At 35.3% G+C, this 16,724-nt stretch overlaps 1 protein-coding gene across 1 annotated transcript; it reads left to right on the top strand.

Annotated features, from left to right (window-relative positions):
* Positions 1–1,202: 1,202 nt before the first annotated feature.
* On the top strand, positions 1,203–9,453 carry LOC115450137 (neuroendocrine protein 7B2). Its single transcript, XM_030178117.2, has 5 exons — positions 1,203–1,323; positions 2,760–2,995; positions 3,374–3,531; positions 3,910–4,094; positions 6,304–9,453. Exons 1-5 carry the CDS (start codon positions 1,240–1,242, stop codon positions 6,376–6,378), a joined length of 738 nt encoding a protein of 245 aa, XP_030033977.1. The 5' UTR covers positions 1,203–1,239; the 3' UTR covers positions 6,379–9,453.
* Positions 9,454–16,724: the final 7,271 nt, after the last annotated feature.

Genomic DNA, 16,724 nt, shown 5'->3' with positions numbered 1-16,724 from the left:
TTTAATCTTTGGCAATAGAAAGCTTGAATGAACGTTGGTGAATGGGCATCATGTATTCCAGGGAGCCTAGGCTACGTCTGGATCATGTTTGTCGAGCAGCAGGGCTCCAGGAACCGGTACTTTATCTCAAGTTCAGATATCGCCTCGCATTCAAACACAAAACCATTTTGTTACACTTAACCTATTGAATATGCGAAAGATATCATGCCGTTTTATTAGTCGTAGTTTACTTGGTTTAGGAGTTTAGTGCGTGGTATTTTGCTGTTTGTTATTTATTTTAGACTGATCGTAACTGGTATCTTAACATGATACACTCAAGGGAATAAGTTTAAAAAATATAACACAAACATTTATTTCTACAGGTTTAAAGGCGCAATGAACTTACACTTCTATTGTTATTTTGGGCAATGTTTTTATAAACTGATTTTTATTTCCCCGACTTAAGATTCGAACTCGGAAAACGCGATTCACAGCGCAAATAGGTTACCAATAAACAAATAGTTTTTATTTGATAAGCGAACATCATGACATGCTTTTTATAAACAAATTATTTTCTACTAATCTTTACTTAATATCTGACGCGTCATAAAAATATAAATTAATTAATAATAAATGCGTTTAATGATCGCCTGACGCCAAAACCGGGGCCTGCCCACATGACGGGACGGGTGAGGAACAGTTTTTATTGTCCTTAAACAATGTGTCATGTTTAATATGATTGATTTGTTATATCATGGTCGCTAAATCAGTAATGTAGACATTAGATATGTTTTTTAGCAATGGATTACGAATATTCATTGTGTATTGTTTTTGTATAATATTTTTTTGGGATAAGTCTTCGTAATTGTTTTATCCAAGTTAAAACGCATAACGCATTCTCTGTTGATAAAAAACTTTTTTAAAAGTTTTAACCAGGAAAACAGTCAAGCAATTACAATTTATATTTAAGTTTTGGTAATTGCTTAGCGAAGAACCGTATGGTTTTTATGGAGAAACCCATTGTATGTTATGGGTTTAAGAGAAAAATAATTTTATATGAAATTTCCACCAGATATATTGCACACAGACAATTGTTATATTTCTTTCTATAGCCATGTTAAAAATAGCAGATACGATTACCAAAACATTGTCTTCTAAATTGACCTTCTCAGATGAAAACGATACTGACTTTATATCATGTACAGTCAGGCAAAAAAGAAGAATATAATTAACCTATTTTTCCTTCTTTCCAGATTCGAAATGGGCCGACGCGAAGTATTAATTTTGGCGATAAACATCGCCACAATCGCAGCCTTTATCCCCCATGGTTCCATTGGGGTAGAGGTACCTTTATATACTTAGTAATTTTAAATATGCCCTGAAACTAGTCCGGAGTTATAGGAAACCACCTCAAACCAGTTTTTAAATTTTTTAATTGCCGATATTGGCTGCTTCGGTGGTGACTATGATACAACAGTCGTGTTGGGCTTTTGGGACGCCGGAGATAACTTTCCCTAAAAAGGGAGTAAGGCATGCTATAAATATATGTTTCCTATATCCGAAGCTAAATCAAGTTTCAGGGTATAAGGCGCATTTTACCGCGCTTATGCAATGATATGTATTGATTAAGCGTTTTAAATGCGTATTTATATACAGTAAATAGTTCCAAAAAATTTTGATTTGTTGTCTGTGTACAGCGTCCGCACGTTTAAAAAATTATTTAAAAAAAGAAAGGTTTTGTTTTATTAATTAAGACAAACGTCGCGTTTTTGTAACGCCTGGCATGATTGGCTGTTATAAAATATCTGAGGAATTTAGAGTGTATTTCTAATCTTATATATTTTTTTTTAATGTGGATCGGCAACGTGGCTTCACTATGTTAAGCGAAATGATACCCAAAGTAAGTGCCAACCGGCCAAAGATATGTTATTTGGTTCTAACAATCTCACCGGACTCAAACAAATCGAGATAGTTATGGTCAATTTACGTTTTTTAACTATTTATTGAGACTGACATGGTAGCAAACGCCGCATGTCCATAATTGTCATTTATGTTAAAATCACAAAAGCACTGCACTACACCCGCCGTCCTTCATACTTATAAACTACAAACGTACAAAACTAAAGTTAAGAAACCACACTCCTATCAATTCCCGCGCTCTACTTCTCTTAATTTTCATCGATGCGCCGTTACAATGTTATCTCGAATAATCGATAATACAATCTCAAATGCGAGATACCTCGGGATTTATGGCAATATTTGTTCTTAATGGTAAAGAAAGTGGACCAACAGGCTGTTAGCAAAAATCCCACGCGAAAAGGTCTATAGTAAATAAATTTGCAATATCTTTCGCCAGATACTTTATTGCGAAATGAAATATACAAATTTAAACAATGAGAATTATAAACAATGAAGTAAGAAGTAAAAAAGATACATTATGAATGCGCGAATGTAGACAAATAAATCCAGTCTAGACAAAATCGTTCAATACGCATCGAGATCACGTCGCCTCACAAAATGAATTGCAGAGTGGAATCACTTTGTTATATCATTGATTGATCTATATTTCTCTTACTATTAGGTCCTAGCGCGAGCAATAGTGAAGAAAAATTATCTAAATCTCCAAGATATAATATTTCAGTTGGAAATACACTCTAGTCTATATTTAATTTCCATAGGTTTACAATAACGAACGCAGTGTCACGGATATCTTTGTATATTAAAGTTTTAGTTCTATTTACAAACAAACTCCAGTTACTAAAAAGAACATTTCTGTCCAGGCCCCGTACCAGGATCATATTCTCACGGAGGCTTTGCTTCGTGAAGTAGTAGAACGTATGGGCAAGGAATTCAACGAAGCCGCATCAACGTATCTGGAGTTCCCGTCAGGAGACCGCCACCTGGCACTAATGGCACGTGCGAACAAGGATTTGGAGAACGAGCAGCTCGACTACGACTCACTTATCGATGGCAACCCCAACCCCAGCCTGCGCGATCAAGAGTACCTCCAGCACAGGTTAGTATCCTCTGAATTGGTGAATTAGTCTTTATGAGCTTTGAATAAGATTTCGACCTGAAAACTTGGGTCTATTTATTTGTTATCTATTTTAATCATGTCTGATTTAATCTATCTCAGTACAGAGATATCATAAAGCTTATTTTAAGTAATTTCTTTTTTGAAGAAAATCTTTGTTTAGATATATTAATTTGAATGTGACATGTTTTGATTCCAATTAATTTTATCTTAATTATGCTCATAATCATATCATAACTAAACAGTACACCAGCAGCAAAAGCACACTGATTTCGAGTAAAAATAATACCAGTTTTTTCTTTGCGATTCCTGGAGATTATTGTTGAGGAAAACAATAATATCCAATCTATTTATCCCCAGCTCATTGTGGGGCCATCAGTACGTCACCGGTGGAGCTGGCGAGGGTGAACAGCGACTCCAGCCATCGGGCGTGGTGCTCAACAAGCAGATGGTGAAGACCGACGCTGTCTTGCCGGCCTACTGCAACCCGCCAAACCCATGCCCCGTTGGCTATACTGGTAATTTGAACTCATTTAGTTTTATGTTAAGGTCGTTTTCACAGTTTAAGTAAACATCATCCGCGTGGACGTAAATATCTGATGAAGTGATTATTTGATTATCATTTCAGAGTATATTTTATATTGTAACTGCCAGAAAAAATTTAAATGCATCGCTGAGAACTAGAAAGTATAAGAATTATTATGTCCATTAAATCGGATCTTTTCTCCGGTAATCGGCGAATTGTCTCTTCAATTCCAACTCCTCTTCAGAGATGACTTCCTATTAGATTTCAAGTACTAAGAATCTAAAATCTTCGCCTCAAAGTCATTAATATACTGTAGTATTTCAATGATGTTCTAGAGTTAACGATTAATTACATAATCTTATTCTCTCAGAGGAGCAAGGCTGCATCAGTGAGTTCGAGAACACGGCAGCCTTCAGTCGGGAGTACCAGCTGTCGCAGCGTTGCATGTGCGACGGAGAACACATGTTCAGCTGCCCGCCCGACTCCTCCTCCGACATCGAGCTGCCCTTCAGTGAACACCACAAGAACCTCGTCGCTAAGAAGTATAAGCCCGACGTAAGTTTCTTTTTTAATTATCTAAACATACATAGCATCGCGTCTTTTCAAGCGTATGCAGAGGTTATTACACCCGCATTTCACTAGCCATGTCAGATCTTGTAATGTACGTGTGAATAATTCATTTAGATAGCATTATTTCGGTGGCCATTTTCAAATCTTTCGGTCTCATCTGAATCCGATGCGTATTTTAATGATAAATTAGATACGTGGACTGTAGCTTCAATAAAAATGTTTGCTGAGGACAGAGGTAGTTCGACTCGGTATACCCAAAATTTTGTTGGCGTGTCTTGTGATGTCAAAATTAATACGTAATTGAATTACTTAAATTACAATAAAGGTATATGATTAGAAGGCTGAAATAATGGTACGATGTGCCAACATTGAGTTGTTAAAAATGAAGGCGAACAATGTTAGACCCAATGAAAGTGATAAATGATAATAATTTTAATTATAAAACCATTCTTGCAGTTTATTAAAACTCATTTGCTTAACTCTGTGCATAGCAACATTAACAAAAGCAAGGCAAATAATATTCTTATCTGCTTCTAATGCTTATTTAGTGAAACCAAATATCAAAACATAACTAAGACTAGCTGCTAATAAATGAAGAATAAACACAGTCGAAAGAAGGACTCTCATGCGGCAATCATCTGTTATTTATGCAATACTGCATTAATAATAATGCATTTAGTTTAACAAGAAAATTCGCAAATTTTTCTGTCGACAAGCGATTTTTATGTTATAAACAGTCAATGCAAGCCGTCCTCTGCAAATTTTGAAAATTGTATTACTTGTGACGAGTCACATGTGCATAAAGTTATTGCTGATAATGCAAATGCATCTGGAGGTTCTTTCGCAATAATTTGCACCGAAAACTTGCTAGTCTAAACGTAGCTTTACATAGTAATAGGAGATAGCACAGAAAATTATTAGGTTTTTGTTTCCGAATGTTAATATGTTATATGAGCCAACTTTAAAACGACAGGTTAGACAAATTTGGAGGACCGGATGAAAAGCCTCATAGTATCGAATAACTATGGTAAAGAACTTATAGGTCAGTTTGTGTTCGGCCCTTTATTACTTCTATATACGCTTTAAAAACGCCTTCGCCTCGACTATACGTTGAGTTTGCAGTTGATCATCTGCCTAAGATACTTTACTACGGCACGGCGCCTATATTTTGTTATGTCAACAATATAAAACGTTATTTGTTTAGATTAGTATTCTATGTTATTTCAATTCCGATAGCTAACAACTCTTACTAATGCAGCAAATAGATCATGATTTTCTAAAAAAAATATAGCGTAGTATCCGTTTTTATGGGATTGACGCGACGTCTGGCAAGGGAACGGCAGTAAAACTAAGCTAAATAATTACGGCAATACGAGTGAACTGTGGCATCAACCCCACATTCAAGTGAAGTAAGGGCAAGACGGTCGAATATTGCACATTTTATGTAGAGTCCAAAAAAGACCTTTTCATCATTCGAACTATCTTATCGACTAAGATATTTGATATCCTTTATATCTTCAAGTCTACAGCACCTTGTTTTTGCACGTCATTACTTTCCATTGACCTAGACAAACTCGGTATTATTTCGTTATGGTTAAGCTTCATTCTGATACTCACCACACGTAGTTATTTGTCATGGGCATATCTGATTGGACGAGGGTCTGAATTGAAAATATCTATGCCGTCTAAATCAATCCTTGATAGTAAATATAACCATGAAAAGTTAAAAGCACCTGGAACATAAAAACAAATTATGACTTGGTACTGCGCTTTGCACTCTGATATTAAACGTTATATCAGCCCTGTATTATATACAGTATCACTGCTGGCCATGGGTCACCTCTACTGCTGAGAGGAATAAGGTCTTAATCCACCACGCTGGGCTAATACGTACTGATAGACTTCACACACCCTCAAGATTCCTGTAGAGAACTTCTCAGGTATTCAGGTTTCCTCACAATATTTTTCTTCACCTTAAAGCAACCGATAAATCACATAATCTTAGAAAATTCAGAGGTGTGTGCCCTGGGGATTTGAACATGCGGACATTCGTCTCGACATTAAAAATTAAACATGACCAATTACTCTGAATACAAAGACCAGCACTTAAGTACATTGACGATAGTAACAGATCGTGTTTATCTTCTTAATCGCTAGACCAGGACAGTTGTTCTAATATTTTTTTTCTTTTCAGGTTGAAAATCCATACTTGATGGGTGAACGACTACCAATTGCGGCCAAAAAAGGATTCGAAGTTAATTCATATTAGATGTCTATTTACTAAATGTTAGTCTGTGGATGCTATCGTCTTTAAGACGAAGCCCACATTGATAAGTGTACTATATTTGTGAAAATTCTGTTACAACCCTATATTATACGATATTCTAGCTGTATATTGGTAGTAGGGTCGATGCAATGTGCAAGAAGAAGGGAGAAACACCAGGTGGCGATAAGGTAAGTGGGTATAATAAGTTTCGATCTTCGAATTTTGTATGCAAGGCGATAGTCTCGTTTTGAGCCCTAGCGATATAATATACCGAAATGAATAGTCAAAATTAAGATCTTATTGACAAAATAGCTTCGGATTATACGCTAATATGGCGGGACTATCGTTTTAGACATTGGAAATATCAAATCGGCTTGAACACTCGAAGACTGCTTGAACACTGAAGGGGTTTTTATATACTTGATGAGTTGTTTTGCTCGATATTTGGTACAAGTTAGTGCATAAATGATTTCTATTCTCGGGCATTTCATCTTCACTGGTGGACATTCGTCCCCATCACTTCGCTTTACATCAGGTGTAGTGAAATAATTTTGTAGGGGTTAAATAATCATCTCTATATTTATGAAACCTAGGCACATCATACAAAAAACCACACGTATTTGTGATAAGAATACCTTGATGAAATCAATTTGTATTTTCAGTTGCGGCTACGTTACTTACCATATAAAATTAATGCAAAAAAAAATTAAAAAACAAAAAAATCATTAATATAGATCATCTATTGTTATATAAGTAAAACTAGGCGATATAATTAAAAAAGAGCGTGCAACAGGCATTTCAATTAAGTAATTATGTAACTAGAGTATAAAAAATGAGTCCATTGTCAAATTTGATATAGTCAAGTCCATCACAAAAATAACTAAAATCTTATTCGATTGTTTTTCGATAATCGACAATATCTTCGTATAATTAATCAACATTAACTATGCCAAAAACAGCTCGTTAAATAAAGCCAAATTGATAAGCACCTAATTTGTCAAAATTGTTTTGAGCGACATTAGAAGGGAAAATCATAACCTTAAATATTGTAATATTTTGAGAAGGCATAATAATCTTCTTTTTATCTGATTCTACGGTACTGGAGTTTTTAGACCTGACCGATTGCCCCGACATCTCGAGTTCTGAAAATAATTTATATTTTAATGACTTCTATTCTATTCTTTCATACTCATATTTATATGAAAGAATTTTTCTTTTGTCTATTTCAATTTCAATCTTTGATCAATTCAATTATGTCTGAGTATTGCATAATAACTGAAAAGAGGCACTGAGTGCTGTTACTCAAATTATGACATAAGACACAGAATAACAATAAGGACTATCTAACTAGCTCATACAACAATACTTATAGTATGGCATATACATACCTAAATATTATACTCAGTTCCGAAAATCAAAAATGATATGAGTGAAACCTTACATCCAAAGAACATATTAAATAGTGAAGAACAATGTTTTAAATACAACAGGACATTTATGTTGTAGTGTGTAAATAAAGAATTTCTATGTGCATTCTCAATACGCTATAATAAGTAAGTAGGTATATTGATGGTAATTTTTTTTATTCTGTGTTTAAATAAATCAATTTTACTTTAGAGTAATATTCACGGGACAATTGATGCGCAACAAATTGCGTAGTATTGTGGAACGTTGCCCAACAGCGAGTGAGTTGGTTTCTATCTCGTATCGAAACAAAATGAGCATCTTAGAGCGCATGAATTGCCTAATGCAATATAATTTATTAGTAAAATGTATAATTTAGAAACGTTACATTGTGGGATCATAACTTTAGATTTTTAGCGATTAAGTTAAAAATGGTTTTGAGCAATAATTTCTAACACAATCCTGCAACAAGACATAAATGCCACAATTAATATCTAACAAGTTATTATTAAAAGTTTTATCTTATTTATCAATGTCTCTAATATTATATATTTTAATGGTTAGTTTAAAATACATATGTACATAAAAGATATCGAGTATCTATGTATCTTAATATACAGTTTCCGTAAGCTAGTTAGTTAACTTTGTCGAAAAACGCTCAGATGTACAAATTATTTATTTATTAGCATAATTCACGAAGACGGCCGATATCGAATTTAGGTGCGTACCAGGTTTCAAGTTTGTCATGCCATGCTACCAAAGATTGTAAATCATCGAATGTAGTGTTGGATTGGAAATAACCTAGAAGTGTAAAATATATGGAAATATAGATTTACAAAATGCACTAACTAATTATAAAGCATCTTGATTTTTCTGTCTCTTCGTACTATTGATCGACTTGGCCGCTTCTTCGTGGTTTTACAGTGGCTTAATACCAGAAGTTACCATTTTCATGTCTTCAACTTCTACAGCGTCCATTATAATAAGATCATGGGCTATTTCTCATACTATTCACGTATCCAGATCCAGTTTGTGTGTGTGTGAGTGTGTGTGTGTCTATTTTATGCTGAGAAATAACGAATTAATGACTACGAGTTTGGGTTGTACGATGAATGGATCTGATGTGTACATTTTGTTTTGCCTCTCTCTATCTGTCTGTCTCTCACTATCTCTCTCTCTCCCTTTTTCCGTGCATCTGGATCTAAGTATGCATGTATGCGTGACTCTATATATTTCTACACGTGTGTTTGAATTCTTCTTTCTGTGATATTTCTGTATATACGTGTACGTTTATGTGACTTCTTCTTTCTCTAGCTATCTCTCTCATTCTGTGTGTGTGTGCGGGTGTGCGCGCGCGCGCGCGCGTGTGTGTGTGTGTGTGTGTGTGTGTGTGTGTGTGTGACTTCTTCTTTCTGTCTGGATGCGTTAGTGATTTTAGGTGTATTTGTACACGTATGCTTGTGTTCGTCTATCTTTCTCCCTCTTTCTCTATCTCTCTGTGTGTTTGTGTAAATATTTTGGTGCCTCTTTGTAAATGTTTCTCTCTTTCACTATGTGTGTGCGCGCGTGTGTGTTTGTATACATCTACGGGTGTCTGTGTGCGTGTGCCCTTATCTCTCTCTCTCTCTCTCTCTCTCTCTCTCTCTGTGTGTGTGTCTCTCTCTGTGTGTGTGTGTGTGTGTGTGTGTGTGTGTGTGTGTGTGTGTGTGTGTGTGTATTTATATGTGCGTGCGTGTGTTAGTTTGTATGTATTACTTGCATGAACGGTCTGAACTATATAACTTCCAAATTTTATAAAAATATCTTTACATTGTGCTTTAACACTTTGTCCGGGGTATTTCTAATAACAATATTAGTTATAATTCAATCCCAGTTCATTCGACAAGTCGATTTACTCCGTTTCATAATTTATGAAAACCAAATTATATTTAGTGTTGCATGTACTTCGATAGTTCTTTCGCTCGTACACATTTATCCTGGACTGCAATACTTGCATCTCTTGCAGTTCTATGATAAAAAGAAATCCAATATAGCGTCAAATGATCCCTAAACTTGAAAAATTTCTCAATGAGAAGGTGCTATGGGAGAAGCCAGGTTGGTGGTAGGGCTATATGCCCGCCTGGATAGCGACCACCATGCACACAGCGTAACACCCGCCATAGTGACTCGTGTCGCGTTCCGGGATCAGTCGGTGCATATCCAGTCCCACGGACTCTCCTACGAGCATTTAGTCTTTCTAGAAACTTCATTAGATTTTTTAAAAGTGAGAGTGAAAAAATCTTTATAGATAGTATGCCCAAAGCCTAGTCTACCATCAAGCGCGGACGCTGTGAAGAGATTTTTTTTAACTTCATACGAACCTAATGCAGGTTTGTAGATCTCATATATCTGCATTTACTTATATATACCTACTTATAACAGTTAAGATGTGCAAAACGCCGCTAAATTTACAGAATACATAAACTAAGCAATGTAAATTGATAAAGGTTATGAAATATAGACTAAGTTAATTTAATAATATAAGCAAAAGCTGTGAAATTAGTTGTTAGTCACTGCTAGTGAACAAGGTACTAGAAATGTCTCATAATCAGTAGCAACTAGTGTTATGAGCGCTTGATCTCTACTATAGTTGGATCTAAGTGATGTAAATTAAATAGTTTTTCAGATTAATAATATTTTTAAGTATCTGCTACGCCTACAGATAAATAAAATGGTAATGACTCCCAAAAACATGTAGTTAGTAGTGACGTATACTTATATAGGCAAATAAGTCGCTTATTCTTTCTCTGTCTTGATTCTTCTATATGATTATTTTCTGAAGACTGATGGTTGAAATTTTAGTAAGCATACTATGAAAAAAATATGGGCAATAGTAGTCCGTTCTTTCATCAATAAGTTAATTTACATTTATTTCGGTAATTCGACAAAAAAGTTATCGTTATATTATTTATTTCGTCTTAGTATTAAAATTGCGAACGATTACTTTTAAACGCTCCTAATATAATTAGAATATAAGTAAATTACAACATTGTACTCAAAATCAATTTTCGATAGTTGTTAGCGGTTTGGTGTATCGGACAGGTATATTTAAAAAAATATCTGTTCTTGATATAACCGAGATATATTAATTAAATAGGCATTAAATGTATGTAGCATAATGGTGCGCATTGCGTGGTCAGGTAATAGAAAATATAACACATGTACAACTAGCAACGTAGCTTTTTTATATAAAAAAAAAAATATATAAAAAGGTAGGTTCTTAATTAGGAATTTATGATAATGTCAGAAACCAAAGACATATATTATTATAAGATATTTAGTTATAGACAAGGTAAAGTAAATAGTTCTCGAAATCTTGCATAGTTAAGGACATAAGTTTTTAGTCACATTATATTTATTAGCATAGATCAAAAAAATAAAAAAAAACGTAAAAATTAATTGATAGATATTTAAATTTTAAATAGTGCTTAGGTTTTTCTGTAAAAAAGATAAATGTTAATTACTTCAATTATTTGAAGACACCCCTCACAAACATATTTATTAATTGTAGTTTATTAACTAAGCAAAAAAAATAGGTTAAGCGCTTTATGTCTTGTGAATTACTTTTAAGATAAGGAACATCCTCAAGGGAGTAGCCACAGTCGTTAATAATATAATAATTATCTTACCTTCAAATTATTGAAAAATATCACATACACAGTACAGTTTAGAATAGAATTTTAGTTGTTAGCTACAATGCCGTCTCGCGAGCAACTGTAGCGCTTGACAAAGATGTCGCCAAAGTGGGACAGGGAGGGGCGGCTGCCCCATAGAGGTTCTAAAACTCGAATGAATTTAATAACTCCATTCCTAATATTTCGTGCGCCCAATTACGCTCTGCTCTATGTTATTTAAAGCTGGAAAGAGGAATTGGGGGAAGCACGTGTGCTCTCGACTTTATTTACAATTCATACTTTTCTAATTCTCCATATCAACTTGCCCTCCCTGGGCAAGACTCCCTTACGATGCTCTTGCTTTAAACTGACATAATTCATAACTATACATATGTTTCAGCGCATATGATATCTCACGATATCCAGGAAGTGTCACTTTTAGAACAAGCTTTACAAATTAGACGTAGTACATAATCGCGGTAAAAACATAATTGTACTACAAACTAATTGTAATACGTGTACATAATGAAACAAAAATGAAAGCTCAAAATAGCTACATAAATAATTCAATGTTACATTGCCCTTGTACATATAACAGGCAATGAAGGATAATTTAGGAACTGACGGTGTCTGTATCACTTTAAACATAGAAACTTATGTTGCAAATGTGATTAGCGATCGAGAGGAAAGTTTGGTTTCAACTACCACTGTAATATTATAAAATAATTTTATCATGACATTAGAAGCAGCTTCGTCGACGTTTGAGGTAGCTTCTTTAAGTCCAATTTAGGTCTCATATAGATAAAACATTTAAAGAACACATTTGCGTTGTTTCTACAAAATCCAAAAAGCCTGCGGCACACGTAAATTTAATTTTATTTATCGTTAAACCGAAAGTATCGGCAAACTGTTATCAACCACCAACAAGAGAAATATTATATAGAAACAAGAGTAGGGCCCGGTTCTTCAAGATCACTTCAAAAAAGCAGTAAAGTCCATCTCGATTAGATCACAGGAAGCGTTAAGGTTATCAGAAAAGCAATAGCATAGAAAATATCTAGGTTTTAGGTTTGGTTACACACGGAGCAGTGTCAGGGTTGGACGCAGTGTAAGACATCGCGCTACATTTATATGAACAGTGATAGGCAAACACCTTTCTAGGGTGCCACCCGTGCTTTATAATATAATTTGTACATTTCAGATTATTGCACTCTATACTTTATGAGAACAATAAATTACGCGAAAAAACTTTATTTATCATGATTTGATTCTCTGAGATGGTTCGTAAGATTTATAAACTTACAGTAATGGCGGAAAATATTTAATAAGCCTATTTTTTACATGCATTTTATTTTTATTATCAATTCTCTTCACGTTAGCATTTACAAAGTGAGTTTATATTTTGTTATTATACCAAATAGCGAAACGAAAGAAATAAATCGTCTTTGAACCTGATAATTTTATTTATTCAAATTAATGAAAAATATGTTTATAAAATAACAGAGTCGAATTGATTGGTACTTAATTTTGCAACCATATACTTTTTTTAAGTTTAATTTATCAATGTATTTTATTTGCTCAAAAGGTGGCAATCCATGACAGACTAGTGTCATAATGTTTGTGTAATACATGTGCCATGTCTCACACGCGGTGACACCACGACTCCACTAGGTACTAAAATTGGCCTTATATCACGCACAATTTATTATCATGTTTTAGTTCAATTATCTTACTTTTAGCGTGTTTCAAATATGATCAGTGCAACAGAATAGTACTAATTTTTGTTACTCAGGTCTTCGTCTTCTTAAAATGTCTTTTCCGGGATAATATTCCGTGTCCTTTCCGGAATAAAAGTAGCCTGTACGTTGAATTTCATCCAAATCCATTGAGTGGTTTCTGTGTTTACTTCAAACAAACAACTTTTGCAGTCATGGTATAAGATAAAGGAAACGAAATAACTGATGCAATAATCAAACGACAATTCCTTAATTCATAATAGTGTCGATATCAAAGTGATACATACATAGGTCATTAAATATTAGGTTTTGACGCAGGAATCAACGCCCCTTACGAACCATGTCTCATGTCTACAGCACAGCACAGGCAAGAGCACAAACAAACGATATTCGAACTTAAATTCAATATGACAGTGCAGAAATGTTTTGATCATGGTAGTGCTAATAATCAATAGATAACGATAACCTCCAGACAGCTTGGTGGGAGGGTACCAGATAACATTGTACCCGACTGGATAGCGACCACCGTACACATGGTGAAAAGTCCGCTATAGTGGCACATGTAAGTGTGTCGCGTTCCGGGATCAGCCGGTGTACATCCAGTTTCAACGGGGGCCGGCATAGCGACCACGACCGATGAGAGTTTTATGCTCTCGTTGACCGTCGTCACTATTGGAATATGCTGAACTTACCATCTCGTTCGGACAGTGTTGCTGTGCTGCACTGTAGACATTCGACATAGAAGGCATTAGATTAAGCTAGGTTAAGTAAGGTATCTAAGATCTGTACATTAGTGGTAGAACACGTTTTTGATGCTAGGAATTTATTAGGAATATACCTATTCATTTATAGCTCATACATACACATATTATTTTAAGATACTTTTAAGGCACCCTTTACAACTTTGCAATGAAACAGACACATTAACAGCTTTGAAAATTTTACCAAAACAATCCATTAACACCGTTGGACATTTTTGTGTGACAGTAAGTTGTAAAGGGTTATTTTAGTCGGGTCAAGTTGGAAGGAAAGTCGGAGGGCGTGCAGAGCTGATACAAAAGCTATGTGATGTATTTTTCATAGAATAATGTTTTGAAATTGGCTAAAAAATATTTACATCGTAGATGATCAAGAAACGGTTTTGTTTGTTTACGTTAATATTTGTTTAATCTTTAGTGTTCTTGTCTTTACGAATTAATTACGGAGTTTTTTTATCAATATAAGTACAAATGACTAGAAATTCAACGAAAGTTCAAGATCCTGTGTTAAGAAATTAGTACAAAAATAAGGAAATTGATAACGTAAAATCTGGCAACTCTGATTAACCATCAGCCCTCGACTTTCTTTAAAATGTCAACCCCTATTTTCCAACAAAGCTTGATTACATTATAGCACGGTGTGCCTGGTATAATGTAAACAACTTGATCAAAGAGCGTCGCATAAAGGTCTTCCTTAGTATTTATAAATAAAGGTGAACTAAAAGTCGGAAAGTAAAGAAAAATGTAGCATAATATGAAAAATCTTTCACATCAACTGCAGGCTTAACTTAGAAAACTAGCCACGATCAACAACACATTATACCCAATAAGACTAAGGCTCATTAGTTTCTACGACAAATTCCACCTCGGCATCAGATCTGCCACTTTAACCACATTAACTATTTTGGATTAGTCTTCATCGGTTGCCCATAGAACTTAGTTTGATAACGTTAAGTCGACAGCAAATAACAATATGGAGAATAATAACCATAAAGACCAAGGACGGGAAGAGAATAGAAATATAAGTACTAAACAACTGTATATAGGGAATTTGGAACTTATAGCTCCGGTAAACGAGACGCTGTCACCGAGGTTTATTATAGAACGGTATTACAATTTGAACATCAGTACACCGGTTAGAAATATGAGTGACTTAAAGACTGCTGCTTACAGCCTTCCTTAAAGATATGTTAAACATCTCTTGATCACTTTTGTCCAATAAAAAGTGAACTTTATGATGCCCATTTACGGTTTCAACTTTAACACTATGTACTTATTTCAAAAGATCTGCCTTGACTAGAGGGGTAATGTCAATGTCATACCATTCATTTCATACTCAACGCCATATGTTATAACAATTAACAATATTATTCCGCAGTCCAAAAACGTCTTACTGTAAATTACAGGCCTCCTTTTACACACAGGATGATTTAGCCCAATTTTCCATCTTGGTATAATATTGTTGGCGCGCTTGTAATGTACAGCCATCTGTTAATAGTACGAACTAAGTTTGTCACAAGGATATCTCGTTAGTCTAACACATCTGGCGTGCTTTCATGTATCCACCCCGTAATACAAGACCCAGGCTTCTGAAAGCCTCCCACTTTACGGCCTGAACCTACAAGCAGCTCACGAAGCTGCCCCCAATGCTTGCACGATCAACATCCACGAGATCTTGTAATTCATGAATAGCATATGGAATAATTACCCTTGTTTAGTACTATACTTCAAGTTCTTGAAGACGCGAATTGATGTGAGACAAACGTCACAAAAGGGAAATGCAGCACAACTTGACGGACATCAATCCGACTCTTCAAGCCTTGATTTATAGTAAACAAACAAGTAGTGACTCGAGGAACAAAATTTGTTTTAGATGGAATATTAAAGTTTTACCCACGTAGATGAAGTAACGCCACACAACTGGCATATTTTCATAATTCTATCACAAACTATACAAGACTCCGGCCTCTTAGAACATTCAAAGGATACCCGGACTTAACGAACATTAGCTCCTGAAGCTGCCCTCATTTCTTGCACGGTTACATCCCCTTAAAACTTTGTAATTCGTGGAGGATATATGAATTCAGTACCCTTGTTTCGTACTAAAAGTCAAGTACTTGAAGGTGAGTGTCGATGTGAGACGACCGTCGCAAAGGGAAATGCAGCACAACTTGACGGACATCAATCCGACTCTTCATGGCTTGACTTTGTAGTACAATATCAAGTAGGTACGCAAATAACAGGACTGTAAGGTCCATCATGTAGTTGAAATATCAAAACAGCTGGAATGATTTCATATCTCCGCCCCGCAATACAAGACTCCCACCTCTTACAAAAAATAACGACCGCCTTGACCGTACAGGCATTACCTACCGAGGCTGCCCCCGATGCTTACACGACCAGAATCTTTAAAATTGTGTATCTCCTGGAATATATACGTACTCCGTACCCTTCTATATTACTAGACGTCACGTACTTAAAGATAGGCGTAGATGTAGAACGAACGTCACAAACGGAAATGCAGCACAACTTGACGGACATCAATCCGACTCTTCAATACTTGACGTCATAGTAAACAAACGAGCAGGGACTCGAGAAACAGAGTGTATTTTATTAGGTATCCTTCACGAAGACTAGATAATGCCAAAACAGCTGGCATGCTTTCATATCTTCACCCTGTAGTACAAGACTCCGACCTCTAAAAAACATTAAAGACCCTGACCCTACAAGCATTAGCTCACAAAGCTGCCCCCAATGCTTGCACGGCCAACATCTACGAGATCTTGTAATTCATGGTT

Source organism: Manduca sexta, chromosome 24 (genome assembly GCF_014839805.1).
Source record: "Manduca sexta isolate Smith_Timp_Sample1 chromosome 24, JHU_Msex_v1.0, whole genome shotgun sequence".
Taxonomy (NCBI): Eukaryota; Metazoa; Arthropoda; class Insecta; order Lepidoptera; family Sphingidae; genus Manduca; species Manduca sexta.
The sequence above is the reverse complement of the archived record's forward strand: the minus strand, read 5'-3'. Positions and strand labels throughout refer to the sequence as shown.

Bases quoted from the DNA above. Each gene is read 5' to 3' on its own strand.
- LOC115450137 (XM_030178117.2), top strand. From the start codon at position 1,240: ATGGGCCGACGCGAAGTATTAATTTTGGCGATAAACATCGCCACAATC. The intron at 3,532-3,909 runs GTAATTTGAACT...TTATTCTCTCAG, and splicing joins ATGCCCCGTTGGCTATACTG to AGGAGCAAGGCTGCATCAGT. The intron at 4,095-6,303 runs GTAAGTTTCTTT...TTTTCTTTTCAG, and splicing joins CTAAGAAGTATAAGCCCGAC to GTTGAAAATCCATACTTGAT.